This window comes from Plectropomus leopardus, chromosome 4, assembly GCF_026936395.1.
Source record: "Plectropomus leopardus strain MGB_pleo_1.0 chromosome 4, ASM2693639v1, whole genome shotgun sequence".
NCBI classification, from domain to species: Eukaryota; Metazoa; Chordata; class Actinopteri; order Perciformes; family Serranidae; genus Plectropomus; species Plectropomus leopardus.
Genome location: NC_142179.1, coordinates 5921636 through 5949363, shown reverse-complemented (window position 1 = coordinate 5949363; position 27728 = coordinate 5921636). Strand labels below are relative to the sequence as shown.

Below are 27728 nucleotides of genomic sequence, written 5' to 3'. Positions count from 1 at the left end.
ATAGCATATTTCATTCCAGGTGGAAGCACAAAGTACAAGGTCGAAGCCGCAGGCACAAAACAAAGCAACTGAATCAAATAGATTTTAAAAAAAAATTAATAAAACCTCATAAAAATAATAAAGACAGTTAAACTTTTTTGATTATTAGCTCTGGCGATACAAAACAACCAGTATTGTGTTCTACATGGGAAAATATTTTTTATATATATATGTATCAATATTAAATTACTGTAACAAAAAGATAAACCTTGTAAGCATTATTTGCATTTTATTTATTTGGGATATTTTCCTTTTTTTTTATTAAAAAAATGTTCAAATCCGGAGACAGATCCACATTATGTTAACCGTTACTAAGATCCCCCCCTTACCCCACCTCCCGCCCCGACTAACTGCTCGCAATCCTATTGGTCGGCGCGTGTTTGGGAGCAGCCAATCACAGGAGAGAAAGCGCGGACAGGAGGTGTTCTTTAGCAGTGGCGCTCTGAGTGTTTGCAGCAGAGGAAACTTGGATCTGTCCGGAGACTGACACTCATTCATCCACTCAATTAACAGCTAATTACAAGCCTGTTGTGGAGTCTGGACTGTGTGTTTTGTCTTTGTGTGATTCACCACGACGTCCCACACTGCTGCAAAGACCCTGAACCACACCGCGGGAGCAACTTCTGGAGGTAAACTGGATTGTTTTCTAATGTTTCTATGTTAAGTTACATCGAAATACACACGTTTTGACCAAATCCCTGCACGAAATAACAAATTAAATGCTAAAAGCTTAAGCTGACTGTATACCACTCTGTTGGGCGCATGGAAAGCCAAAACGAAAGCGGTCTATCAAATCATTATAATGATGTGATTTATTTTAAGCTTCCAATAATAGATTTGTTTAGCCTTCATTTATTTTCTCCCTTTGCTTTTTCTACATTTGTAGGCTACAAAATTAAATACACGTCTCTCTACTTTTACAGCCTGTCTTTAAAATAATCGACAATCACAGACTTGACTGTTGATTTGTTAATGTTTTTCTGCTGTGCACCGTCTGGATTTTAGGGATTATTTTCCCAATATGTTTTTGCAGGTTTATAAATGAAAACGAGTCCCTTATGTAAAAGATCTTTTGATTTTACAGGCTCTCTTCAACATAATCTAAAATAATTGCAGCAATCATATTGCTATAGGTCCCTATCGATATTGTTGATTTGTTGACGTCTTTATGCCTTGCACTGTCTGGACTTTAAGGATTATTTTACCAATATGTTTTTGCAGATTAATAAATGAAAATTAGTCCCTTCATAAAATCTCTTTTAATTTTGTTTGTGCATTGATTTTGAGAAATGTTGTTATGCTCAGAAGTAATAAATAATTATAATAATAATAATTTTAATTTTTTATTTTTTATTATTTAATTATTATTGAAAAGTGCTGCCCAAAGCTTAGAAATTGTTTATACCATTATTAAAATAATTAAAACTTGGTAATTTGGGGTTTTTGGAATAATAGCCTATTAAATCGGTTATAAGTGGGTACTTTGATTTTCCACAGGAGATGATCAGGCTATTATAAACTTGCATTAAAATAATAATTGCCTATATTTATTTTTGTCTCCAGACATAAACTGGGTGTACACAGACAGCCGGCGGAGGACTCGGGCAGACATGTCGGACAGCGCCGGTTGCGAGTTTGAGATCGACGTGGAGACTCTGGAGACGGAGAGCGACGACCTGCCGGAGCCCTCCAGCCGCCCCGGCTCAGCTCCGCTCGGCCACGCCGCCTCCGAGGATGACGGAGACGGCGGCAAAAGCGACGACAAGCCGGGCCCCAGCGGCGGCATGTGTCCGGGGGACCAGAGGAAGCTGAGCCGGACCCCGAAGTGCGCACGCTGCCGAAATCACGGCGTGGTGTCCTGCCTGAAGGGACACAAGCGCTTCTGCCGCTGGAGGGACTGCCAGTGCGCCAACTGCCTGCTGGTGGTGGAGAGGCAGCGCGTGATGGCGGCGCAGGTGGCCCTGAGGAGACAGCAAGCCACGGAGGTAGGCCCGGTGTGTGTGTGTGTGTGTGTGTGTGTGTGTGTGTGTGTGTGTGTGTGTGTGTGTGTGTGCGCGTGTGTGCATGGATTCTGTTAAATGCTGCTCAGAAACTTTAGAGACTGAAAACATAATTTAAAAGTTGTGATGTGTTCGAGTGCGTTTATTCAGCGACAGCTAGTTAATAAATTAGACTCCCATAATAAAAGTTACTTAATTTTATTTCACGTGGACAATCACCAATACTGATTTCATGCGATAACAACTGGTACGATCAACAGTAAAACCATTTTTTTAATGAGTGCATTATAAGAAGCCCCCTAAGTTTATTCCCAGAGACCTCTCTAAGGATTTCCAGGAGATGTTGAACTTAAAGTCAGGAGCATTTTTTTCACCACTGCTTTATTTACTTTGTGAATCCGGTGGCTCAGTCGCTGCTGTCCATACACACTGCATCAAAATACCCGACTCCTCCTCTGCTGCTAGAGGGGAAAATCCAGGTTAAACATGCAAACATAGCTCAAATACTACAGTAAATCAGTTAGGAGTTAAATACACTTAATCACCATTAAATGTAGGACCAATAAATTGCTATTAAAAGTTAAAGATTGCATGCCATCCACCCTCTGATTTTCCCAGAATTCACTTATTACTATTTATATTTGGCCAGCTCATAATTTTGACATTTTTCAGCAGCACTCGGTGAGTCCTTTGCTCTGATTACTCTGCTGAACAATGACCTTTGACCTTTAAATTACTGAAAACTTTAAGTTTCAAAGAGAATACAACGATCTTCATAACTAAGCCGTCAGTCTTCATGTTCCAGTTTAAGTTGTCTTTATTTTCTCTTTTTATTGATTTGAGCTGCAGTGCGACAAGTACGGTTTCTGACTGTAAGAGGCATGAAAAAGTAAAGTTTTTCGATGCTTGTAATACTAATCTGGTTTCTAAAACTGGTGTATTTAGTTATAAACAATATTTGTAAAGACATAAAGCAGCACTCTCAAACAAACCCAAGATATTTTTGAGTTGAGTGAACATGAATTGTCAAACAAAAAACACCAGTGAGAAGCTGAATTTCTCTACGGGACATGTTGCACGGCTTCAAACGTAAACAACCGGCACAATGTAATTTCTCTTTGTTCGAATCACTGTCTTTAGTGTGAGTCAAACATTAGCAGCTTAAACAAATACAGTTTTGTTTTTCCATCGCAACTTAAACTTCCAGTTTTAGCTGCAGGTTTAGTTTTGATTTAAGTTTGAACGGCGGATTAATATTCAGGATTTGGCAGTTCATGAAGTTATTTAATGTGTGCCACAACATGTTGTAGTTTGACTGAATGAGCATCAGTGTCAATCAGTGTTTCTCAAAGTGGTGTCTCAGGATCCCTGAGGGGCTCTCCATGTTGTCCCAGCAAATAAGCAATTATAATTTAACATAAATAAAAGCTTATTTACACACTTTAATCAGAGAATGTAAAATAAATGTTCTCACATTGTCCCTCCCGAACAGTTAAACACTTCCATCTTTATACAAACACAAATCTCCCTTTATGATTTCCGCAAAGACCTAGTGTGTGTGTGTGTGTGTGTGTGTGTGTGTGTGTGTGTGAGTGTTATGACTGCGGTGACATTCAAATATTTGAGAATGTCTGCGGTGAAATAATGAACCACGTCAGCTGTGGTATTTTAAAGATGATACCAGATGGGAGTTTGTGTGTGTGTGTGTGTGTGTGTGTGTGTGTGTGTGAAGGCTGAATGCATAACTTTTATTAGGCAATCCATAATTGCAATGTGAGGTAGTGCAATTAGGATTTGTTGTAAAACTGTTGAACATTTACTGTCGTTTCTTTCATTAATGTGTCTTTTACAATAGCAAAGTTATGTATTTAACATAATGTTTATCTTTAACGTAGTGGGCCTGCGTGTCATGTTCAGTTTTTAAACACGATGATCCTACTTTTACTTCCATAACAACGGTTTTTGTAATGTAAGAAAAACAGATTTATGACCCGCATTTGAAGTGTTTTATTATTAAGAAGTTGGATTACATTATCCGAACACATGTGACTTCCGCTGTGACAAATCAGGCATTTTTAAGGGATCAAGAAAAACATTCTGACAGCACGTCTTAAGTCATTTTTTTTTTATTTTCTCTGTTTCTCAGGATAAGAAAGGAATATCTGGGAAACAAATTCCAGCAGAGAGGAGGACGATATATCAGCGACACATTCGACCGTCCACCATGCTCGCCAAAAGCATCCTCGAAGGTAACAAGGCAGCAAATCTGACAAATAGAAACATGTTTTATTTCTTTCTTGGCATTAGATATTTCTGATCTTTTCCTTGTTTCTCTGACTGCTCTGTCCTTGTTTAACTCTGTTTCTCCTGTAGCTTTTCTTGGATTTCTGTCTTTTTTTCACTAACAACAACAAAACAGTAATGAGGACTTGTTAACATCTCTAAGCAGTGACCCAAAAAACACATCTGACATGCAATAAATTCACTAATTAACATCCTCTGCACGTCACAACATGCAAATGTGATTTAATTACTAAGCATGATTTAAGTTTCGTTCAAACCAGACTGAAAGTCTTCTGTGTTGCAGTTTGTATGTTTGTGAGTGTGAACATTTCTGCCGCATGCTTGACATCAGCTTCAATTTAAAACACATGGAGTCATAAACCTTGAATTAAACAGGCTTCTTTTGATGACAGGATACCGTCCGGTGCAGTCTGATCCCTTCCTGGCGGCCAACCCGTCTCTCCCTCCGCCACTGAGCGATCGCATGAGAAAGAGACGGGCCTTCGCCGACAAGGAGCTGGAAACAATCATGCTGGAGCGGGAGTACAAAGAACGAGAGCTGCTGGAGAACAGCCAGGCGGCCTCGCTCATCTTCCCCAACAGCATGGCCCACCACGCCGCAGAGTACAACTACAAGACGGCCTACTCGCCTGCGGCGCAGGCCGAGCCGCAGCCTAAAGAGCTGTGCAACTTCCTGGGCCCTAACTGCCTGGATCTGTCCATGCAGTATCCCGCCGGCTCCGCCAACGTCGAGCTCATCTCCTCCAACGTCAGCGTGGCCACCACCTACCGCCACTACCCGCTGCAGCCATCACGAGGCGGCTTCATGATGTGGCCCCGCAGTGCAGCCAACTTGGGGGACGCCTTGCTCTACCAGCAGTGTCTGTTCAACGCCACGGCGGTGCAGAACAGGAAGCCAGGGGCCGTGTGGGAGCCCAAAGCGATGCCTGCCGAGAGCCAGCCGCCAGAGCAGGAGGCTGCTCTCGCTGCCAAACTGGAAGGATCCCGAGCAGCTGCCCTGCAGGACTCATCAGACCCTCAGCGGGCTGATCCCAAACCTCCCGGTGTTGCCCAAGGGGGGCAGAGGGAATGCTCAGCCTTCTCTCCGCCCAAGAGGAGCTTCGGACAATCGTTCCCCAACAACTCTCATTCCCAAAACTCCAGCCAAGTCCTGAACAAGCTGAGCAAAGACAGCGCTAAGCTTTCCATGAAACTCAACTCCTTTCACTCCCTCATCCAGCACTCGCTGAGTGAGAAATCCAGCGGCGGGGCCGGGCTGGAGCTCGGGGCTCCGTACTGCAAAGAGCTCCTAGAGGAGGCTGCCCGGAAGTTCAGAGAGGGCTCTGCCAAAGACATTCAGGCTGTCAAAATCACAGACAGGTACGCCAAAGACTTTCTGTCCAAGCCTGTGGGGACCAAGATGGCGTCCGGTGAGTCTTTGTCCTTCTCTGTGGAGGCCATACTGAAGAGACCCACACCCGCCATGAGTCGAGCATTCCATTAATTTCCACTATTCTTGCACTATAGGCGTCAGGTTTGTCTCAGTTAGAGGGCATCCCAAGTTGTGGTTTTGGGGTCAAACTAAATCTTAAACACACAGGCACTGCGTTAGAAACTAGACCAGCTAGAACCGATTTGTTTTTCCTGATGTAATATTTATGTACAGTATATTATATTTTCCATTTGCATGTTTTAATAACGTTATTGTGTAGAGTATTTAAACATTATCCCAATGTTTTCCTCATGTCAATAAACTTTAAAAGGCTGAACTTTTTTCTATAAAAAGTCTTGTATTTCATTTTATGCTCGAGTTATGACATGTTTAACTGTGGACAGGTTTTTGTTTAGGTCAGAAGTTAGTCTGCAGCCACTAATACATCACGATGGTTTTTACATTCATGACTGTTCACACACAAACGAGAGATAAAGTGCGATTTATGAAAAAAAAAAAATATATATATATATATATATATATATATATATATATATATATATATATATATATATATATATATTTATGTCACACATACAAATACAAACAGAGGGAGAGAGATTAAATTGTCTGTACATTTTGTAAAATCAACTTTTTTACATCTTATTTTGAAATCTTGAATTAAAACACATTTTTCTGAGTAGCAAAATCCTCAAAACAAGTGCATATATTCAGATTACGTGTGTGTTGTTGGAAAAGTGCCAGTTATTACCAACTTCAACACTACAACAACACACACATTACTCCTGCTGGTCATCGGGAAATTCTGAGTAACTTTACAACAATCAATGAATATATGTACTTAAAAAATAGGTTACAAATGTTTGTTGCTGAATAGTTATATGCAGTTACAAATACCATTTTTTTTATATAACTGTAACTATATGTCAAAATCTGAATTATCATATGAAATAAAGTGGAATTTTTTGTAAAAAAAAAAGATAATAGATAAACTAGAGCACTAAAATTAACAAAAACAAAAATAAGAGCACTAAAGTTGTATTAAACAAACTGTACAGACTTTAATTTTATTTCAGATTATTATTTTATATTATTATAATTTAGTTAAAATTTCTTGATAGTAACTAGACATTGGAACACAAAAGTGTTTATTTAAATCTGACTGCAAATATCCACAACAAAAAAATGTAAAGCTGTGAACTCAGTCTCTCTGAGAGAGTCACTGAAGGATTATTGTTTTTATGATTTTTATATTTGCATAAACACAAATCACCCAAACAAAACTCATAAATGAAGTGTGGACGTGGACTAACTGTGTTCTGCAGAGGGTTTGAAACATGAGATCAGTCCATAAATCTGCGAGCAACATCATCTCATCCGTTCAAGATGCATTTCTGCACTCATTCCTTTCCAGTTACGGACTCTCAGTGTGTGTGTGTGTGTGTATGTGTGTCCATGCTGACAGACATCTTCAAACACGGGTTTCACATGAGCTGCAGAACACTGATCCGTGCAATAATGAACAAGACGAGAGGTTAAAGAAAAAGTCACTAATCTCTTCTCTCCGGCAGAAATGTTCACATTTCATCGGCGTGAGTCTGAAGCCAAACCACTTTAACGCTCTATTTTCTCGTCACTTTTCTATTTTTTTCCCTCTGCTGTTGAGCCCACTGAGAAATCTCATGTCAGGAGGAGATTGTGGATGTGTGATCGGTTCAAAGAGAGTCCTGTTGTTGCTGCTGTAATTGGATTTGGGCAGATGATGACATTTTGTGTCACCGGGGAGAGCTAACATCATCTTAGGAAGCTGCTGGTGACATTTAGGCTGTTTTACAGTGTGTGCGAGAGACACAGACAGTACAGTTGTGTTTGTTTTGACATCAGACTAAAAAAAAAGAAAATACATATTTCCATTAAATATAAGCAATCTTTAACTTTTCAACTGAACTGGTTTATATCAATTTCCCTGCAAATATAGAGAAAAGTGTATTAAAAATTGTATTTTTAAAAGAATAGTCCAGTGTTTCAGGAATCTTCTTGTTAGAGCAATATAGTAAGCCCTTATTTCTCATTTTTTTGAGTCATTTGAATGCACCACCTGACCTGGCATCCTCTCATTAAAGGCAGGTGTGCTTAATTAGTGGAGCAGAGAAGACACCAACAGGATACAGTTTTTAACCAGAGTCTGCTTAGTTCAATCTTAGTTTATTGTTTTTGAAATATCTTATTTTTTTCATAAAGGTCTTTTTTTGCAGGAAAGTTTATCTAGGGTTTTTTGATTTCATTTTGACTCATCAGTCACAAACTCTCCTGAAATCCTGCTAATCAATCAACACCTGACGCTCCCTGGATCACCCGACAGTGAGTACCACCACAAACAGCCAGTCTGTCATATGGGGTCTGTGAACAGGAATTTTAGGCTTGTTTAGAAGCAGCGATAGTCTTAGCAAGAAAGTGTATTTACCAAAATGTTAAGGTTTCCTTTAAAAACACATCTCACTCATATATTAACCCTTTGAAACATGAGCAAAATGGCTTGATTTCTTTCAAACACGGAGCAACTGAACAAAAATGGCCCAAAAATTATCTAGAAAATCATCTGGGAAAAAAAAGACCTTAAAGTGCTAAAAATGTAAAATAAATAAATAAATAAATAAAAAATCTGTAAAAATATTAAAAATATAGTTTTCTGGACATTTGTCTCTAGTTTTCTTGATGATATCTAATAATGAACCCTAAATTTTTAACTCATCTTCAGGTAATTTTCTTGTCACCATTGATTTTTTTTTTGGCAATAATAATAATCATATAATTTTTCAGAGGTTTAAATGTTCATGAAAGGCGTCTGAACACAGCACAAGAAAAGTGATGCTGACCCAGGTTTTAAAAAAGGTCTATGTCATGCTGAATTTTGGGGAATGTTTATAAAATGATGCAAAAGATATCTAAATTGCAGCTGTAAATCATAACGTCTTGGGTGTAAACATCATATATCACTTAGGAAGATTTGAAAATCAAAACACACACAGAAGTGTCAGACAGCTTAGACTGAATCATTTTTCCTTCCTTCAAAGTATTTAAAGTGGAAAGTAAATTTGAAGGGATTATAAATGAGGCACACACCTTATTATTGGTGAGATGGAAATGATAATTCCTCTCTCCTGGCCTGTATTTAACATTTATAGCCCTGAAGTATCAAATCTTGAGATATGACAAAGAGCACAATGAAGACTGTGTGTGTGTGTGTGTGTGTGTGTGTGTGTGAGACAGCAGTTGGCTGCTGAGCAGAAGGTGACATTGTTTGTCTGCACTAACCGCCACTGATAAGTATCTGCTGAAGTCCTTATCCAGGTCTAATTCCCCAAGTGTGAGATTTAACATGTCAGCAGAGTGAACTGGGTTGTTTACTCACGCTCCGCCCCCCCTCCTCTGCAAATCTCTTATCAACAGTTGTAGTTCACACAGTAGCATTTTGTTTGGGGTACACAGGTGTCATTTGCCATTTAGAGACTTCAGTCAATGACTGTCCTTCATGCTGTGAGGTTGGGAAAGAAAAACACACACACACACACACACACACACACACACACACACGGGCTGAGAATTTTGTCTTTCGTGTCTCTTGTTTCAAGGCTCAGAGAAACAACAAGAGGGCAATGAGTACGGACTAATTATAATATATGGCTGCATCCACAGTAATTCTGTACTGTATATCCAACGCTGTTGTATTTATTTATACTATTCTTATATAATCTTATATCACATATCTCAGACTATATAATATTATGTTATACTTTTTTTTATCACATCATACCATATTATATTTCTATATGAACTCAGGCAATAATAATATTATACATTATTCTGGGGAATGCTGTTGTGTATATTGTATATGCTGTACATATACAATAACTGCTGCTGCTAACTTTTTTATTTTTTCACTCTCTTTCCCAAATATTTCCCTTTTTGCTGCTGCAGCACTGGTGTTTAGCCAAATTTAACCTTTATTAAATAAATAATAATAGTTGAAATGTAATACCCTTTTCCACCACAATTAGCATGTGTATGTATTTTTTTAAGCACAGAAAAAACTGCTAAAAATAGGCAATAATCCTTTCCCAGTAGACCAGAGCTGTGTACACAGCTCTGTAGTAGTGCCTTACTGTGTGTGTTTTGTTTTCGGTGTTTCATGTTTGACGTCACAGACAGGCCTGAAAACAGATTGGTCAACAGTTTAAAACAGCATGGAGGCCAGTGAAAATGTTATGGCGGTTATTTCCTTTTAATTGCTTTTACGTTTTCAGTCTCTCTTTCCAACTTGGTGCAAACTAAATTTGGAACAATGTTTGTGCGCTGTTTGCCTGGTGATAGGTGGTAATTTTTGATGGTCTGTAATTATATCTCTCTGGTAAACGAGCTAAAATTAACACGTACAGCCAGGTGTTGTGTTCCCATTGAAGCTGATTGGAGTCAGAGACGATTAAATCATGTGAATACTGCAGAGTCGTTAAATGTGGTGTGGATGTTGATTGATAGCATTCAAATTACATTAGAAAGCCAGATATTAGCAAGTGTTAGTGGGTTTTTGTGCAGCAGAAAAGGGGCTTAATATTATATATATCATATAAACAAATTACACTGTACAATAAATTATCTCAGTTTGCTGTCATCTCTGACTGCAATCCATAAAAATACTTTAAAAGTAAAAAAAAATCTAAAAAAAAAGTCTGAACTACAGCAGTCACCCAAATAACATGTATATTTCATGCTCTTGATGTGCATTATATGACCAAAAGTATGTGGACATCTTTGTCCACAAATATTTGTGTAGGCTACGTTTGGTCTGTGGCAGTTTTTTTATGGATTATTCACAAATGTTAGCATGGTAAAGGGCTAAACGAATTAAAAATTATACTCGTCAAACATTAGCATGATTGCATGCAGACATTAGTATTAGTAGTTCCAGGCAAAGGGGTGCTTTAAGTACAGCGTCGTAGAGCTGCCAGCATGTCTGTTGTCTTTTATAGGCTGTTTCCACGGCAACACTTCTTGCATGAACCGTTTTTGTTGCAGTTTGGCCTGACAACGGCATTGTGGGGGCCTGCTCAGAGTGTAATCTTTTGAAAACCCCATCAGTTGTAATCTGGCAATGTGCAGATCCTGTAAAAGTGGTAACCTCACGGCCACACCTCCCGCATGTGTGTTGTGTGCTTTTAGGGTGTGTCATTACAAAGTAACACCGCCAACTACTGGCCTGACATGCATACTACACCATTTTTGGTTGATGTTGGTTGTTTTTGCGGATCGGTGTACCCGAGGACCTTTCTCACAATGTTATTATATGAACACGGATTAAAACGAACCAAAAAGACTTTTCAGTTTTTAGCAGGGCTCTTCTTGTCTATACGTAGCCTTAGTACTGTTAATCAGTGAATGCAGAAACTCATCAGCTTTGAGAATAGTTCAGTTGTAATTCATATGTATTGATCTGTTGACACATAAGTCTCGAAAAGTGGTGCAACAAGTGAGTAAGGACTTCCCCTGATACAATACAACAGCTCCATTCTTCTGCCCATATAACATTTGGCTGCCCTAACAGTGACTGTGTGGTTGGTTTATTGCTTTATCACCACCGATTCATCTCAACCCTTGACACACACACACACACACGCATACACACACCCACACACACACTCACACACACACCTATGAACCCTTCTCCAGGTGTTGAAGCAAGCCATCCGTTCCACTGTTGCCATTGTCACGCCACTAACTCCCAGCCCATCTGATACGCTACAATCCTCTGCACATTAAGAATCTATTAAGCACCACAAACACACACACCCACTGCAAAAAAATCACACGGTGGGTTTATTTTGACTCTAGAAATAAATGGCACATGCTGTATTTTGCATTGGCGATCAGCGGGCGTGAAGGAAAGGGTAGGATCTCTATTCATTTGTCTCTACCAGCAGCAGCGGGGACAGGAGCTCCAGCCGGTTCATGCATTCTCTCCCAGCACCTTGTAATCCAATAAGAAATGTGTAGCACTGCAGCTTTTTGACATGTAGCTCCCACTTAATTACCATGTTGTCAGGGCTGACAGGGCTGGGGGCCGATAGGGGCGATAAGGCTGGTGGTTCATGGCTGAAGGAGTCTGGGAATATTCTGAAAACATAGTCACACAAAAGTAGATGACTAGTTGTTTGAGTATTTCTTGGTTTGTTATATTATAGATTGTTATATAATGTTGACTAACAATGGAATTACGGAGATAACAGCAAGGTCATGAAGTATTTAACTGATGTTTGGACTCCCTGAAATCTGTTGAGTTTATTCCACACACTGGTGAGATATCGCGGATAAAATAATTATAGTAAAATGGAGAAAATGCAATGCAGTGCCCCCTAGGGTGCCCCTCTAGTGGAGAAAATGTAATGAAATGCCCTTAAAATGAAGAAAACACGAAGCAGTGGCCTCTAGTTTGTGATGACATGATGGCATGCCCTAAAAATGCAGAATACATAACGCAGGGCCCTCTAGACTTCCCTTTCAATGGAAAAAATGTGCTACAGTGCCCTCTGGGGTGTGCTTAAACTGGAGAAAACATGATGTGATGCATTTAAAATTGAGAAACATGATGCAATGCCTCTAGGATGCCCTTTTATTGGTGAAAACACAGTCTAAAGCTCTTTGGGGTGCCCTTCAAGTGGAGAAAACATCATGCAGTGTCCTCTTGGATGCCTTTTAAAATGGCTACTATACATGAAAGTTAATGTTCTGCATGCTGGTGTCCTCACATGCAGATCGTGGTTTCAAAAAGTATATTTTTTGTCACCCTTGCCATTAAGACAGACCACCACTGTTTGTACATCGGACTGATGTGGAAATAATATTAATTGCAGGTTAATAAGGCAAGATAAGTTTTAAAACTGAAATTATTCCCGTCGACAAAGCAGCTTTACCGTCAGATGTTTCATATCTAAACCTCCAATCTGCTGCGTTTACACAAACAGTTGCTACAGGCCAACGCTGACACAATCTGTCCATTGTACAGCGTCCCGTTTATTTCTACCACTGGCACCTGTGCTGTTGTTTTTGTTGTTGCAGTAGCCTCCAGCATCACCTCACACTTCTGCTCACAGATGGGGGACCAAAGATGTTTTTGCAACACAAAATGACATTTGGAGCACTAAAGAAGACAAGTGAACAGTGTGTTTGTGGTGCTAAGTAAACAGCAAAGCTCAGGCCCATAAAACAATTAGCCCCCCTCAGCATGCCCTGAGGAAATGTACCGACAACAGCAGAGGTTTTATCACCTCTGTGTGCTGTATTGTGCTTTGTGTCATTCTGCAGAGACTAGCAGAGAGGAGTCTACCTTAATTTGCAAGTTGAAGATACTTGAAGGTGCGTCTCGTCTTCTCTGGAGTCATTTTGAAACATTGACGCAAGGATCAAGGAGAAAGGCAAATTCAGCCACTTCGAATCCAGATGATAGCCACATTTGCAAGTTAATGCAAATAATTGTAAATATCTGAGCAGCCTGAGTTTGAGAAGGTGAACTTTGCAAGAAAAATAAGACAAAAACAGTCACAGTTTATTCAATTTGGTGTCTATTTGGATCAACAGATTATAACATTTGATGACCGCTCCTTTTGAGATGTTCTTGATTTATCCAATTTTTAGTCAAGAAAAATGTCTTTATTTTGCCACTTAAACAAACATTGGCATCTTCTCCACCTGCTTAGCTCCTGCAGGGAATTTGCCAGTCTAAACATTCATGTAAATGCTATGGAAAAACATTTTGTGTTGCATTGTCACCCAAAGAAAATATCATGATCCTCTGCAGTGTACTGTCACACATCGACTGTGCACACTCATTACAAATGTTATTTCTGTCAGGGTTGTTGTTTTTGCAGTAGGTCTTTGAGTTTATTCATGGCACTTTGTAGCTACAGTGCGAGTGGAAAAAAAAGATCAGTTGTGGCTGTTGCAGCACTAACACCACTGCATGTAGAGGTTGGTGCAGGTGGGGACGCAGTAATTCTACAGTGATAAATGACCACTGCACCTGGCTGACGCTAACTAGAGTAAACACCACGATTGCTAGGTTAACACTTAAAAGCTCTGATTTGCATAGGCCTACATGAGTATATTCAAATGTATAGTATATGGCCTCCCCTCAGGCAAACAAAACGTCCATGTTTAGAGTGAAGCATCTATTTTGTTGTCGTTTACTGCTTTGTAAAAATAAAAGATAACAGATATTTTCATACATCCATTACTCATTATTTTGAATTATCTAGTGTAAGGTTTTATTTTTACTGCAATTATAGAAAAGATGCAAAATCTTTGTACAAAACTGCACAAACACTAATAGGTATTAGGATTTTTTTTTAACATATTGAAAACCTACAAGTACCAGAATTCAATGCACTGCACCTGACCAATGAACGCTCCCACTGGTGGGTGATGTAATGCAAACTGGTACATTTGAAACAATAGTGGCTCGCTGGTAACGAACTATGTCTTAGTACAGTTAAGCAGTACGCTAAAACATGTTTATAAAAACATTTTAGAGGAGAAATATGCAACGCAGTAACAGAACCTCAGTTTATTTTTGATCAGAGCTGCTTCATTTTCCATTTGATTTTCGTTTTTTCTGCCTCTGTTTTCGCTGAGTATGAAGCAGTATGGCGCCCACGTCCTGTTCACAAATGCTATTACAGCTAAACACGGCACTGAAATATGTTTCTGAAAACATTTTAGGTGAGAAATAGGCAGCGCAGTAACATAATCTTGATTTATATTTGATTGGGACTGCCGAGTTTTACCGTTTGACTGGATTTTAGTTCGAGTTTGGGAAACTGTGAGAGAAGCGGGTCTGCTTTTATACTTTTTGTGTCCGTGGTGGCAGCATGGGAAGCAATAAAGTGCAATCTGTTTTTATTCAGAAGTCGTCAAATATTGCCCCTTTTTCAAAAGTCACCTTTTGTTTGTAATGTAGCTAGAAGGAACCTTTCATGGTGTTATGATATGCCACTGGTCAACCAGGTGGCACCTGTCAGGGCTGTACAATACGAAATGCTACCGGTAACAATGTAACACCTGGAACACACTGCCTGTGTGAGCAGCGCTGGTCAGGTGCGTCTCGGTTGCTTATCAGCCATGGCACATATTTTGGTAATTATACTGACCCCATGACATCTTTTATTACAGTTTCAATGTCTTTAGCTGTCACAGAGATGAGGGAATACAAATATATCTGTTTTACTCAAACTTTCTTGCTCCTGTTTCAAAATAAAAGTCCTCTGACGATGTCTCTGCTGACAGAATCCCATCAGTTCTTGACACAAGGCATTTTGATTGGTCCAACAAACCCCATACTTTCACCTGGGAGTCCAGTGTTTGCTTCCTGTATGAACGTAGAGCCAAACCATGATGTTTTTTCTGAAACCTAACTATTGCTTGTGTCGGCATGCCAGTGTTGGTTGTGGCATCCATCCACAGCAGACGCTGGAGGATACCATGAGTGTAATATTTAAATGCATTAATCCACTGACAAAGTGGCCAAATGTGACGACTTGGGATGAGAATGTGTTGGAAGAACAGTCTGTAGTTTGAGCAACAGCCCTAAGAGCCAGCGAAACACTGCTAGATGATGTGTTTTGTACCAATTTGTGTCATCAGTTGGAGATTCTGGTTACATTGAGGGAAGTTAACCACAAATTTGATACAAAGTGGGGTGAAGTTGACAAAATATCCTTTTATCTATGTTATGCTACTTTATGCTAGTACTCCACCACTGTGCAAAAAGACATGTTTCAATCCACATATTTTACACATTTATGTATTTATGCGCTGTGCTGCTGCTGAGTTTCCACTGATGTGACAGTAAAGTGATAGTTTTATTGTGCAGTAGGCTATATATCAGCGTCTTCATCATCACCAAACTTTCGTCATGACTCTGTTTCCTGTTAAAGGATGTCAGACGGTTTATTTGTAGCATCCTCTCAGTTCTGCTGACTTCACCTTGTCTCATCGTGTCATGCAGCCAGCTGTCTCTGCAGGACAGTATGTGTTTCCACAGTGAAAGATGGATTTAATAATCTGTCCTCAAACCAGCAGTCAAACTCCAGACTGGAACTTCCTGTGTCTGCATGGGCAGAGTGCGACACTTTTACTGGTCCATCTGGAAGAGCTGATGGTGCTCATGTGTGAATGGAGGGATGACACCAGCAGGTTATAGAGCTACCATTAACACTGTAGTGTGCATCTTCAGTGAGCGAGATATACGGAGTGATATTTTACATCCAGTGTTCAGAGTCACTGGATTAAGTGTACTGTTTATGCAGTGTGGCATAAAATAAGGGTTTGGGGCTCTGATGCTGGTAACCAAGGTTCATGTCCGGATTCAGACAAACGATGTATGTTGCTTTTTGTCAACAGTCTTTTGATTGTTGTAATCAACTAAAAACAACACAAACGAAAATAAAAAGATGGGTTGCATTTTGATGGTAAGAGCATTAAACCAGAAGTTGATAGCTGTTTCCAGTATATTTATATTTTAATGTATTTTTTAAAATATATTTAATATGTGATGTTCTTATATGTTTTTTATTATGTTTTTACATTAAATTTAGGTCACTATACGTGGACAGCAGTTACCATTAATACCACATTACAACTTACATATGATCAAAAATGTATATTTAATCAATGAATTATAAAAAAGTTTCTTACCACAGGCCAAACTGACTTTTGCTCACCATGTTTATGCATTTATGACTACAACTTGTGTTAAAAAATAACATTATTATCAATGTTAGTATGCTCGCCCGGAATGTTTTATAATAAAACGTTTGCTTGCTTACTACAGTTTATAGATACATTTAATAAAATGCACAACTACTAAAAGTAAATGATAGCTATTAGGAACAAAATAACGAAATATATAACTTTTTACTGTCGTTGACACTGTTTCCATGCTTTCTGCCATTTCTGCTGCCCTGAAACGTCACGCAAACGTCACAACTCTGCAACTCAGGTAAATACGATATTTCAAAGTAGCATGTGAAGGCAGCATATATTGAGTGTAAGTGCCTCAAATTTCTGCCTAAACACCACACACTCTCGGTGCTCTCACACAGGTGTTTCTACTTATTGAGCCTGATTGGAAGGTGCACACACAATCCGTGCTTGACTTTCACGTCCTTGGCTCATCTGTTGCACCTGTTGAGGCGTGAAAACTTGCACTTTTTATTGCTCCTATTGTTGCATCGAGTTTGGTGACTTGAACCTCCAGCTTCCAGCAGCTCGTACCAATTTTAGCCTGAAAAGTTTGCTCAGCCACAGTAAGTAAAAACACCTGTGTGAGAGAGCAGGATCACGTAGTTGCATTTCTAGGAACAAACAAATGAAAAAAACACAGGCTCCGGGCATTTAAATACGTAGTTATTGAATGTAATCCAGGATTCTCTCTCCCCTTCATATGGGTTTTTCTGTCTTTATATGTAATAATACTGTTCACTTAGATTAAACCCAGTTTCAGCAGATTTCTCCTGTGAATTTTACCTAACTAACATTGCATGTCAGTGGAGAACTGCTGACCCCTGAGGGTTTCAGGGTGAGGCTTTAACCTTGGAGTTGGTCTGACAAAACCTGTTGCCACTGTGACACTTTGGCCCTGTTTAGTCAACACGACCTGTGCTATTCTCTCTGTTTTCACATCAACACATTTTGTTTCCTGTACAATACAGTGTGAAGAAACTGGTTTCCATTTCTTATCTCACCCCCACAGTTTGAAGAGGCTGTTTACGCTGTCGCTGGTTGGATTTTTATGTCACACAAATGTTCAGACAGGCGTCTTTTTGTGTTGCTGGAAGGTTTTTTATCTGATGAATCTATTAGTCATGTTGCTTTTTTGCTTTTGCTTATCTGACACCTGAATATATTTTTTTTATGATCTGTGATCTAATAACTAAACATGACCTTTCTGTAGTGGTGGATGAAGTAAGTAAAAGTACCAGTTTTTAAAGGGTCAGTTTTGTTGACCAAAATGGAAATGAGCAGCTCTCTTTAAGCTGATGGTTGCTCACTAAGTTAGTTAAAAATACTGCCGGTTAAAAATGAGAACCCTGTAAAAGCATCCTTAATATGCACACTGAACAGCTAAAATAGGCTAAAGCTAAATTTCTCAGACAATGTAGCTTGCAAAAAATTATCTCATTCCTACTCGTTATATTTGGTCACCTGAGCAGAAGCCCTGTGACACTAAAATGACGCCAGGGGCAAGATTTTGCGCTGCACATTGATGCAGAAGGGGTTAGCAGTTTGGTTTAAGCAACAACATGGCTTGGTTATGCTCAGCAAAAGATAAACAAGACAAATGCAACAGAAAGAAGGGGTCAGTAGTTTAGGCAACAAAACTTTTGGTTGTGGTTAAGAAAAGATTGGTAGAGCGTGCACCCCATATGGACAGAGTCCTTTGCAGTGGCCCGGGTTCGATTCCAGCCTGCAGCCATTAGCTGCGTGTCATCCCCATTCTCTCGCCCCCTTTCCTGTTATTCTTCAGCTCTACTGTATTAAAGCCAAAGTACAAAAAAATAATCTAGAAAAAAATAGAGAAAATAGAAAGGAAGATCGCAGATGTCAGAAAAAATAAAATAGAATAAAAACTGGATGGTACAAATGAGGCTGGACAGGCAGCATTGTGCCGCAAAACAAAATAACACCAGGCTTTAAGTGGCACAAACGCTGCAACTGATGTTTTTTGGCCTTGAAAACTGGTCCCTTAGGTAAAAGTCAGGTCTTATTTTGAGCCACCTCCTTTACTACCCACACTGCCCAAATTGAATATTGAGACCAGGCTGGCTAGCAACACTGGAAATAACAATGAGAGTAGTGAGAGTTAACCAAATATTCAAGTAGCTGCAAAACCAAAACAACGAGCTAAAAGAGGCAAAAAAGTCATTTAGAGTTTGTGTCTGAAACCACAAAACTTCTCACATTGTAGTCATGAGATTCATGGTTTAGAGAGAAGATGAGTGATTAGTCACAAAAGCATGCATGACAAAAAAAACGAGGTGCTGGATAAGAGAAGAAAGTCTGCACACTAGATTATGCTTCCACAAATATTTGATATAATTTCCACCGAGGTGACGCTTTGAGCTTCCTGCTCGTCATCAGTGTAATGTGCGGACTTTGATTTCTCTTCATTAGTTAGCTTTAAGCAGGACTTGTTGCTCTGTACACCTGCTCCTCCACTTACATCCAACTGTTAAAAATGCTGTTTAAATAATCAAAAAAAATTGCAATGTGATACATCCAGGCTGAAGATACTGCGTGTTACTGTGTGTGGAAGTGAATTATTGCATCGTGTATGTAAGAAATTCTTGTCAGTGATACCTGTCCTAAAGTTAGTCCCAGCAGGAAAAACTGAACGAGTCAGGCTTGAGGTCAAAAATGAAATCCAAAACCCTCCCCTATTTGACTCCACCTTTACATTTTTACAGGACTTTTCTTTCTCTCTTTCTTTTTTAAACGCAGCTACATGAAAGTGTTTTATGGGGAACCTGCGTGACACAGGGAGGATACCACCTCTGAAGTAGATTTTGGGCACTCGACTCATCCAATACATCACCTGTAAGTCTATCTTTGGGAAAGACAGCCGACCTGCCTTTGATCAGGGCGATGCAGAGTTGTCTGTGCCTTTAGTTTCAGTGAGGGATCACGGGGTTATTCTGCACTGTCGTACTGTACAGCACAAATCATATGTGTCACATGTTAGCCACAGTACGGCCTCACTGTACGCAAACACAATACATCATTATAGAGTTTCGGATGAGGGTGAGGGATTTTTTTTAGTTAGTTTCATGGAGCAAGCCAGAGTACGATGATTGATTCATCAGTTTATCTTTTGTTTACCTCGTGTTCCTCAGTTTCCAACAAAACAAAAAGTTATTAGTATTATTGCTTTTTTAGGCACTTTACTGAAACTGCTGCACATTTTGCACATGCACTGCATATTTCTCAGTGTGGAACAATGTAATCCTTTTTCAATCAGGAGATATTTGTAAGTAAGTAAAGATTTATTTATATAGCAGTTTCTAAAACACACAGTCACAAAGCCCTTCACACACACTTAAAATAGATTAAGTGAATAAATGATAAAATCAAGTTCCAATAAATTTCAATATACAATAAAGCACAATTAGTGACGGACAAGACTAAAACCAAACTAACAAAAACATCACGTTTAGATTTAACATTTAGATTCAACTTTTAACACACAGACTTAACATTTAATGTTTAGATATAATATTTAACATTTAGATTTAATATTGAGCATTTGAATTTAAATTCAAAGTTTGCAAATGTTGCTTTAAATGTGATCAAAGGGTGACTTTGAAAAAGTCACACCTCTTTTTATTTATGTTTTAGAGCAAAATGTGGAAAAATGTTACTGTTACTTTCAGAGTGCGCAACTTTTACAATTGGCGGCCGTTACGGATTTGCTTGATAGAAAGGCCTGCCTTTATTTATTATTGATATACATGACATAAACATGAGAAATGTGAAGTCTTTGGCGATTACGCCATCATGATGACATATATTTTAGGAAGGTAAGAAAAAAAAATATAAAAAAATAAATATAAGAAGAAAATAAACATTTATAATTGTCAAAATGTCATATTTAACATTATGTTTAAGAGTTATTATAATCTTTAAGTATTTTTTTATTTTTTAAACTAATTTTCAGGTAGTTTTCTTTCTTTTTCGTAGCTCTTGCAAATTATTGAGTCCTTTCTTTCTTGCTCTTGGCCTTTTCCCCATATTTTTGAAAGACAGCAAGCGCATTTGCTCACTTTCAAAGGGTTAATTATGATTAACTCTTGAAATTCAATGATAATCGTGATTTTAAGAAATTAATCATTTGACAGCCCTACATTTCATTCGAACTAAACATCCAGCAAAGCCTCTGCTGCCTCTTTCTGACATGTCTCTGACACATCATCTCACTGCTGCATTAAACAGTCTCCACAGTGCAGAATATTAACACTGAAACAGGATCTTCAGTTTCCTGTCCAGCGCGGCGTTTAACAAGAGGTTTGATGTGGCCTCCGATAGGATTTACACTGCAGAACTCATTATTAAGAACAAATGAGGCTTAAAATATTCTCACCTTGTGACAACTTAGACGCAGAGTCATTTTCGAAACTTTTTTCCTATTTGAGTGCATATAATTACTCCTGTGAGAATGAGCGACGGGCGTACTGAGACGAAAGAAACAAGCAAACAAGGCAAAATAAAATAAAAAAGAAGCATTATTTTACCACAAATACACCAGAGTCGAACATTACCAGTTTTTGTTGGCTCTCTAAAATACCACATAGTGTACGTTTGAGTAAACTGCTCCACCTGTAGGAAATTTATCATGACGGTCTTTGGAGGACGGCAGGAGGTCTTTTAACATGTGCAACTCAGCTGCTCGCCTTTTAGAGGAAAACCTGCACACGCTACAATAATGGAAGGCAAGATTTACGCCCCTGCTCGGCCTGAAAAAGAAAAAACCCTCCAAACCACATTTCCTACGGGGTGATTATTGCTCGGATTCAAGGGATGATGTAACAGTATATATCTGTGATACTAATGACTCTTGTGGTTTGCATGTGGAACAACTTCCCAAAGTCCTAAACCTCTCAGGTAGCAGAAACCTGCTGCTGTGGTGGAACAGATCTCTGCTCTGCTTGTCCTCCATCATAAGTAATATGTAAAGAACAAAACCAAGAGGCAGAAAAAATATCCACTTCCTTTGGGCCTGAGAGCAAAGTGTCGACAGCTGAGGTCCGCATGTGAACAGACGCTCTCAGTGCTTTTATTTCTCGAGTAAAAGACGTATAAAACGCCCCGTAGGCCCCCAAGCTAAAATATGTATGCTTAAAATATGCTATTAGGTGACCGTGTGTTGATACGCTGAATAACTCATCGTCTTTTAGATTGGTTTAGAAAGGTCTGGAATAAAAATGACACCTCTAGCCTTTTGTGATCATTTTAACTTTTGCTGTTTTACATTCAGTTATTAGACTGCTGAGGTGCCACTTACATCCTCCTGGATTCATTGTTTTCATTGTTTTTCAAAGTGAGCTCCATGCAATGCGAAGATGCAAATATGCTTCACCACCGAAAAAGAAATATTTGAGGGTGTTAATTTTGCCCATGTGTGACTGTACCTATAAGGTTTTAGTGACAACGCATGTGTTTGGGAAACACGAAGCATACAACTGGATAAATGAGACTTGGATTATACTTCTTGATTTATGTGGCAGGTTGTAAATGGACGTTTTGAGGTAAACTTGTTTACTATGATTCATGCCTTTTTTAAAATTCTATTTTCACTGTGGAAGCATGCAAGAAAAGTTTTCTTTACAAGTTCAGTGTAACATGCTGTGACTTATTGATACACAGATGGTCATTTTGTGGGTTAGGTGTTCCTTCAAGCTATACTTTTAACTAGCTCTGTCAGCAGTGCAGTTTGTCCTGATATTACTTTTTTTCTCTCTCTACTTGTGTTTACTACTTGAGCCTATTTGTATTGTTTTTGAATGCTCTCTCTCACTCTCCTTTTTCAAAATATAGAAATTTAGATACTTAAATACAGCACTCATCACCAACATTTTGCAGTACTGCGGTAGGCCACTGATATTGATATTATATAAATAATCATTTTATATTAATGCGTCCATGACAGAGTCAGCTCCTGTTGCAGAAGTGGTTACTGTGTGTGCACTTATCAGGTCCATAATGAAACAAGGCTTTGAGGCAGAGAATTGGAAAGATTTTTGCTGCTCGAATTACTCGAGATCCTTAAGTTATTGTTTCAGCCTGAACTGATTTCTTATCTTTGTCCAGATGCACCTGTCGCATTTATTAAAACTGTCCGTGTTTCCATGCCACATGAGACTGGAAATGTTTAATATAATTAAGCAACATGGCTCCATTGGACCAGTCTGACGCTGAGAGGCTGAGGAGCTCTGATTTCCACTCCTCTATAAGCATTACCTTATTGGCCACTTTCCCCTGCTGAAGCGCAGGTGAGCTGAGCCGTGTCCTGCCTCATGCTGCACACTCACAACAGCTGCAGGGTTCATATACGAACACTTGATATGAAAAACGGCATAATCGGATCTTGACTGCCATCAGCAAAATCCCCATCAGTGCAGTAAAGACGCACAACGTGGAACCATACAGATTTATCTGGATTAGGAACGAGCTGTAATGGTATTAATATTAGTCCACAGTAGCACATGCTGCGTTGTCTCAGCCATGTGTTTTCAGAGGCAAGGATTATTATGTGTAGAATGCAGGATTTTAACTTGTAAGTAGAGTTTTTCTACACTGTGGTGTTGCTACTTTGACTTTGCGTAGTTTTTCCACGTCTGTCTCAAAGGGGAACCATTATGCAAAATTCAGAGCGTATGAGTTGTCTGAATACAGTTCTTAACCATAGACTGTATAAATATTTGACGTAGCCACCCATTGCTCTGTGGACTTTTGAAGCCTACAGTTTGGCATTTTGGCCATCACATCTTGTTTTTTTGAGACATAAGTTACTATATTTGGAGGAGAGGTTGGCACTGTTGAGGAGCGAGAGGTGGGACGCCTCGCGGACAGTCTGTCACTGAAAGTGGCCCCACGCTTAATGGTGCAAAACTTAAAGTCTTAATAAAATGGAAATCGGTGAATTTTAAATTCATCCTCTGTACAGTTGTCATGGATGTTGAAATTAGCTATAGAAATCAGACTGTAAACTACTGTAAAACTGGATATTTTAACATGCCTATGGGTTTGGAGCCAACCTCAAGTGCACAATTTGAGGAACTGCAGCTTTTGGCTTTTTCATGTTGGCTTCATTTTTGAGCCCCAGAGGTTGCCATCAGGACCCAAGGAAAGCCACTCAGCCTTGTAAAAAAATTTCTCAGTGGCCATTACAGCAAAAAAAGAATCCCTTTTGGCCCAAAAAGCTTTTTCTCCATGCACCACCATTGTGAAAGAGAGAGCAAACACATGGCTTACCAAAACCAACCACAAAGAAGCTTCGATTACAAAACAAACAGAGGAAGCATAACTTCATTCTCTGCTCAGGATGTCATTACTCCGCTGTATCCTTGCACAGCAAATTAGTGGTTTACTGCTACATTAATGCTCTGAATATCACACACATAGTCTTTAGAGTGACTGTAGTGATGCTGTGTTGAGCCACCTGAGCCGTGTGCCGGGACTGTCCACAAAGATTGATGGGAAAGCCAGACAGCATGTGCGGTGGTTTACTGTGAGCTGCTCTTCTGCTTTCTCGCTGGAAAAAAACTCACGTCCATGAAACACACGTTTCTAGCTGCACGGCCTGAACAGGAAAGGGGGCTACAGTATATAGGCTATAGCATGACATGTGTAAGCAGATCTAGCTGCATTTGAAGTTTTAAAAGCTTCTGCCTGAAAGATTTAGTATTAAGAGGGGGGAACTGTATACGACACCCTTGCAGGACCCCTTATAAATTGGAATCAATTTTTCAAAGGAAATCATAAAAGCCCTTTTTCCTTTTCCCCGTCTTGCCGTGCCATGCTGATGGCTCCATTTAAAGTGGGCCTATCCACATTCTTTCAACATTACTGCTAAGTATCCGCCTCGAGTTTTACCTTCGGCGACAGAGCTGAGGTTAGAGTTTGGAGTTTAACAGCCCAATTTGAGCCATTTTTTACATTACATCAGGATATGTTGTGGTATTGTTTTGGGGGAAAAAGAATAATACAGGGCCGGGGAGAACGACAAAGCCAGTCACTTCCTACAAATTGACCCAGCTGATGATGAGAAAAGCAAAACTCCTGAAAGGCCCCATATGTTTAAAGACGACGGTTTCTAGTCCCGTCACGCTTCACTGGGAAAGCTTGTAACAAAAAAAAGGGAGAGACTCTCTCCAGAGGTATTGGTGACGCCAGTGGCTCCCGTTCGCTCTTCATCCTGGTCTTCACCGCTTTCATCAAGATCCACAAAGTTCGTCCAGTAACGACCTAATAACGTTTAGCGCTTCAGTTTATTGTTCCTTGTTGAGAAAATGTCACAGGCTGTGTAAAACTCTCAGATGAAAGGGAGGTTTTGGAGTTCAGACGACCCCTTAAATGTGCTTCAGTTTCAGAGGGCTCGCACAGTCCTCCTCTGCAATGTGTAAAACACTCACCCATGTAGCTCTGGTTGTGACATCCCAAAGTGTCACAGGCTAGATCCCTAAAACTGTGAGATTCATGTTTTTAATTTTAAACCATCACCTCACTTCACTGGTTTCAAAACATCTCAGATGAAAATGAGCCAGCTGGCTTAAGGCCCAGACACACCAAACAGTCATCAAAGAACTAATAGTGATAATAGCCGACTGCTGCATTGCCTCACGTTGCCTGTGTTTCAGCCAAAAAGTTGAAAAAAGATAGTTATACCCACATCACGAAGGCTATCAAAAAACAACTTTCATTGAAGACGTCTTCAGTGAACGTAAGTGTGCAGGCGTGACCTTTTTCCTCGGCCAAAAAGTTGCACATGAACAAATTGCAGACTCGCAAGACAGAAGCCGACGGCCAACATGCCCTCTTCCCAAGTCTACTCATATATTTGCCTTGCATAGGACTTCTGTGTCTACATATCACACTCTAGGTATCTCTCTGCATCTGTTCCGGGATGCCGCTACTGTGATGCCAACAAATGCACATGGTGGGATGATGCTGCAGGTTGTTATGTTTAGGCAACAAAGCACATGGCATCTAAAGCTGGGACTTCAACAAACGCACATGCTGCCACAGATGGCTAGAGTTAGGTAACTTGCTTTTGTTTATGTGTTTTAGCATGCTGGAAGTAAAAATTCATAAAGATAAAGACAAGGATTATGTGCATTTGTTGACATCAGAGTAACAGATTCCTGAAGCGTCAACAGCTGACGCATAAGGATACCTAAAATGTCATAAGTAGATGCAGAAGGTCACTGACAGAGCGGCACCATGTGATGAGTTGGAAATATGTTGGCCTTTTTCTATCAGATATATTTTCCATTTGTATTCTGAGCAGATGACAGTTTTACAGCGGTCTGAAAATAACAGTCTGTTTTTTTATTGGATTACAAATAGTGGTTGTCATCTCTTGTCTCTGCAGGATGTTGTTTTCTCAATGCTGTACAAAATCTCTATTCACATAACTATGAGAGAGTGTGCGGTCTGATGACATCGTGCTTAAGTATACAGAAATAAAGATTCGTCCACACTCGCTTTCAGCCTCTGTCTTCCCCGTGCCGCTCCTCGTTTCCCCCTCCCCTCGTTCCCACAGGGATGTAACAGTTAAATAAGGCAGACGATGAGCTTCACCTCCCTGTAAAGTGTGTTAGTGAGATGACTTGAGGGTGGTCTCTGGAGGACTTGAGTCCTTGTAAAGACGAGGACCTCCCCATCTGTACGCCACCCTCTCTGGGTCTCGTGGGGCCCGGCTCTCTTTCAGCTTGATGACCCACCCAGCTGGAGCTCCCAAACACTCACCGTGTTAACCTTTACCTCCATGGAAAGTCCAGAGAGTGAATATATATCTATCTATATATCTATACAGATTCACAGATTCATACAGATTCACTCAGGTGCTCACACGTGATTGATTACTTTGGAACTTTTTCACAATGCTTGGCAACTTCTGAGACTTCTGCAATCATAATAATTTGTAATTTGCACCTTTGAAAAGATTTAATGTGACAGCGCTTCTAATTTACAGTATGTAAGTGTTAAGAAAGCACCACACAGAAGAGGGGACACAGCGAATACTTCAAACAACTTTAGCAGCTAGTTGTCTGCGTTCACTCAAAGTCGGAGGTTGGAATTTCCTAGTTGAAATTTCCAACTTCTGACTTCCAAGTGTTTCAGGTGCACAACACCAAACGTAAAGAAAAAACATGACAGATAGTGACGAACTGGTGTTTCTGTGGCAAATCGATGGACATGGCCCGCCTCCTTGTACGTATGAGTGAAACAGAGGAAAAACTATGGATAAGGTAACAGACGCCGTTATACATTTTATTTTACGGCATTTTTATACTTGGAAACGTATCAAAACATGTCATTTACTAGCCTATGTGCTTATAGCCTGGCTAATGTATTTTAGTACTTCAGTATACTGTGACTACCTCCATGGATGCTGCCATTGTTGTGTGAAATCAGACTGCTAAAGTTGGGGTACGTGGATTTGCCAAGTAGGAACTCCGACTTTGAGGGGCGTTTCATTGTACTTTTACAGCTCGACTTTCAAGTTGTCTGGACTGCGGTATAACGTTTGTTCTGGGTGATTGGATCACAGGTGGACAGTTCGTAGCACAGGTATGTGCCCTGAGTCTTCTTGAGACGTGATTGCTCAGACCACATTCAGAGGTGGTTTGAGCTGCATGTGGAAACGTTTTTTTAGCAGTGTGAATGCAGCTTGTTCTCACTCTGAAGTTGTCAAAAACCGCCGCTTTGTCATTGTGAAGACAGTGATTTCGGCACAAGATAGCGACGTCAAAAGCCACCTTATATGGAGGTATCATAAACCATGGGACGGCGTCAGTTTGATTACTGTCAGCACCATCAGATAACAACACCAACCGTTCTGCCGGTGTGTTCTCATTTGACACCGTCCAGCCGCGTTCTGGTTGGATGTAGCGGGGGGCTGTTTGTGTTATGCTTGTATAATAAAAGCCACCCTCTGCAGGGAGGCGCTATTTGACAAATTCAGAGTGAGAATGGGCTGAAGATACCTAGAACTCAATATACGGATGTGGATGTCCACTGACAAAGCAGCGATGTGTGATGACTTGGGATTAAAAATGTTTTTCGCAGAAAGTTTACTGCAGTTGAAAACAGTAAAGTTTAACAAGAGGAGCAGAGGTTTAATTCTG

The 27728-nt window shown here is 39.8% G+C and overlaps 1 protein-coding gene and 1 long non-coding RNA gene across 2 annotated transcripts in view; both read left to right on the top strand.

Annotated features, from left to right (window-relative positions):
- Window positions 1-478: 478 nt before the first annotated feature.
- Window positions 479-6107, top strand: dmrt2a (doublesex and mab-3 related transcription factor 2a). The gene is made up of 4 exons (XM_042488247.2): window positions 479-668; window positions 1603-2024; window positions 4186-4288; window positions 4736-6107. The coding sequence occupies exons 2-4, from the start codon at window positions 1650-1652 to the stop codon at window positions 5824-5826; spliced, it is 1569 nt and encodes a 522-aa protein (XP_042344181.2). The 5' UTR covers window positions 479-668; window positions 1603-1649; the 3' UTR covers window positions 5827-6107.
- A 1823-nt stretch (window positions 6108-7930) lies between these two features.
- Window positions 7931-27728, top strand: part of LOC148189684 (uncharacterized) — a 41542-nt gene continuing 21744 nt past the window's right edge. Inside the window, exon 1 of the long non-coding RNA XR_015776309.1 lies at window positions 7931-8136. This is a non-coding gene — a long non-coding RNA (uncharacterized LOC148189684). The remainder of the gene's footprint in view (window positions 8137-27728) is intronic.

Coding starts and splice junctions, on each gene's coding strand:
- dmrt2a (XM_042488247.2), top strand. CDS start 1,650: ATGTCGGACAGCGCCGGTTGCGAGTTTGAGATCGACGTGGAGACTCTG. Junction 2,025..4,185: donor GGAGACAGCAAGCCACGGAG/GTAGGCCCGGTG, acceptor TCTGTTTCTCAG/GATAAGAAAGGAATATCTGG. Junction 4,289..4,735: donor CGCCAAAAGCATCCTCGAAG/GTAACAAGGCAG, acceptor TTTTGATGACAG/GATACCGTCCGGTGCAGTCT.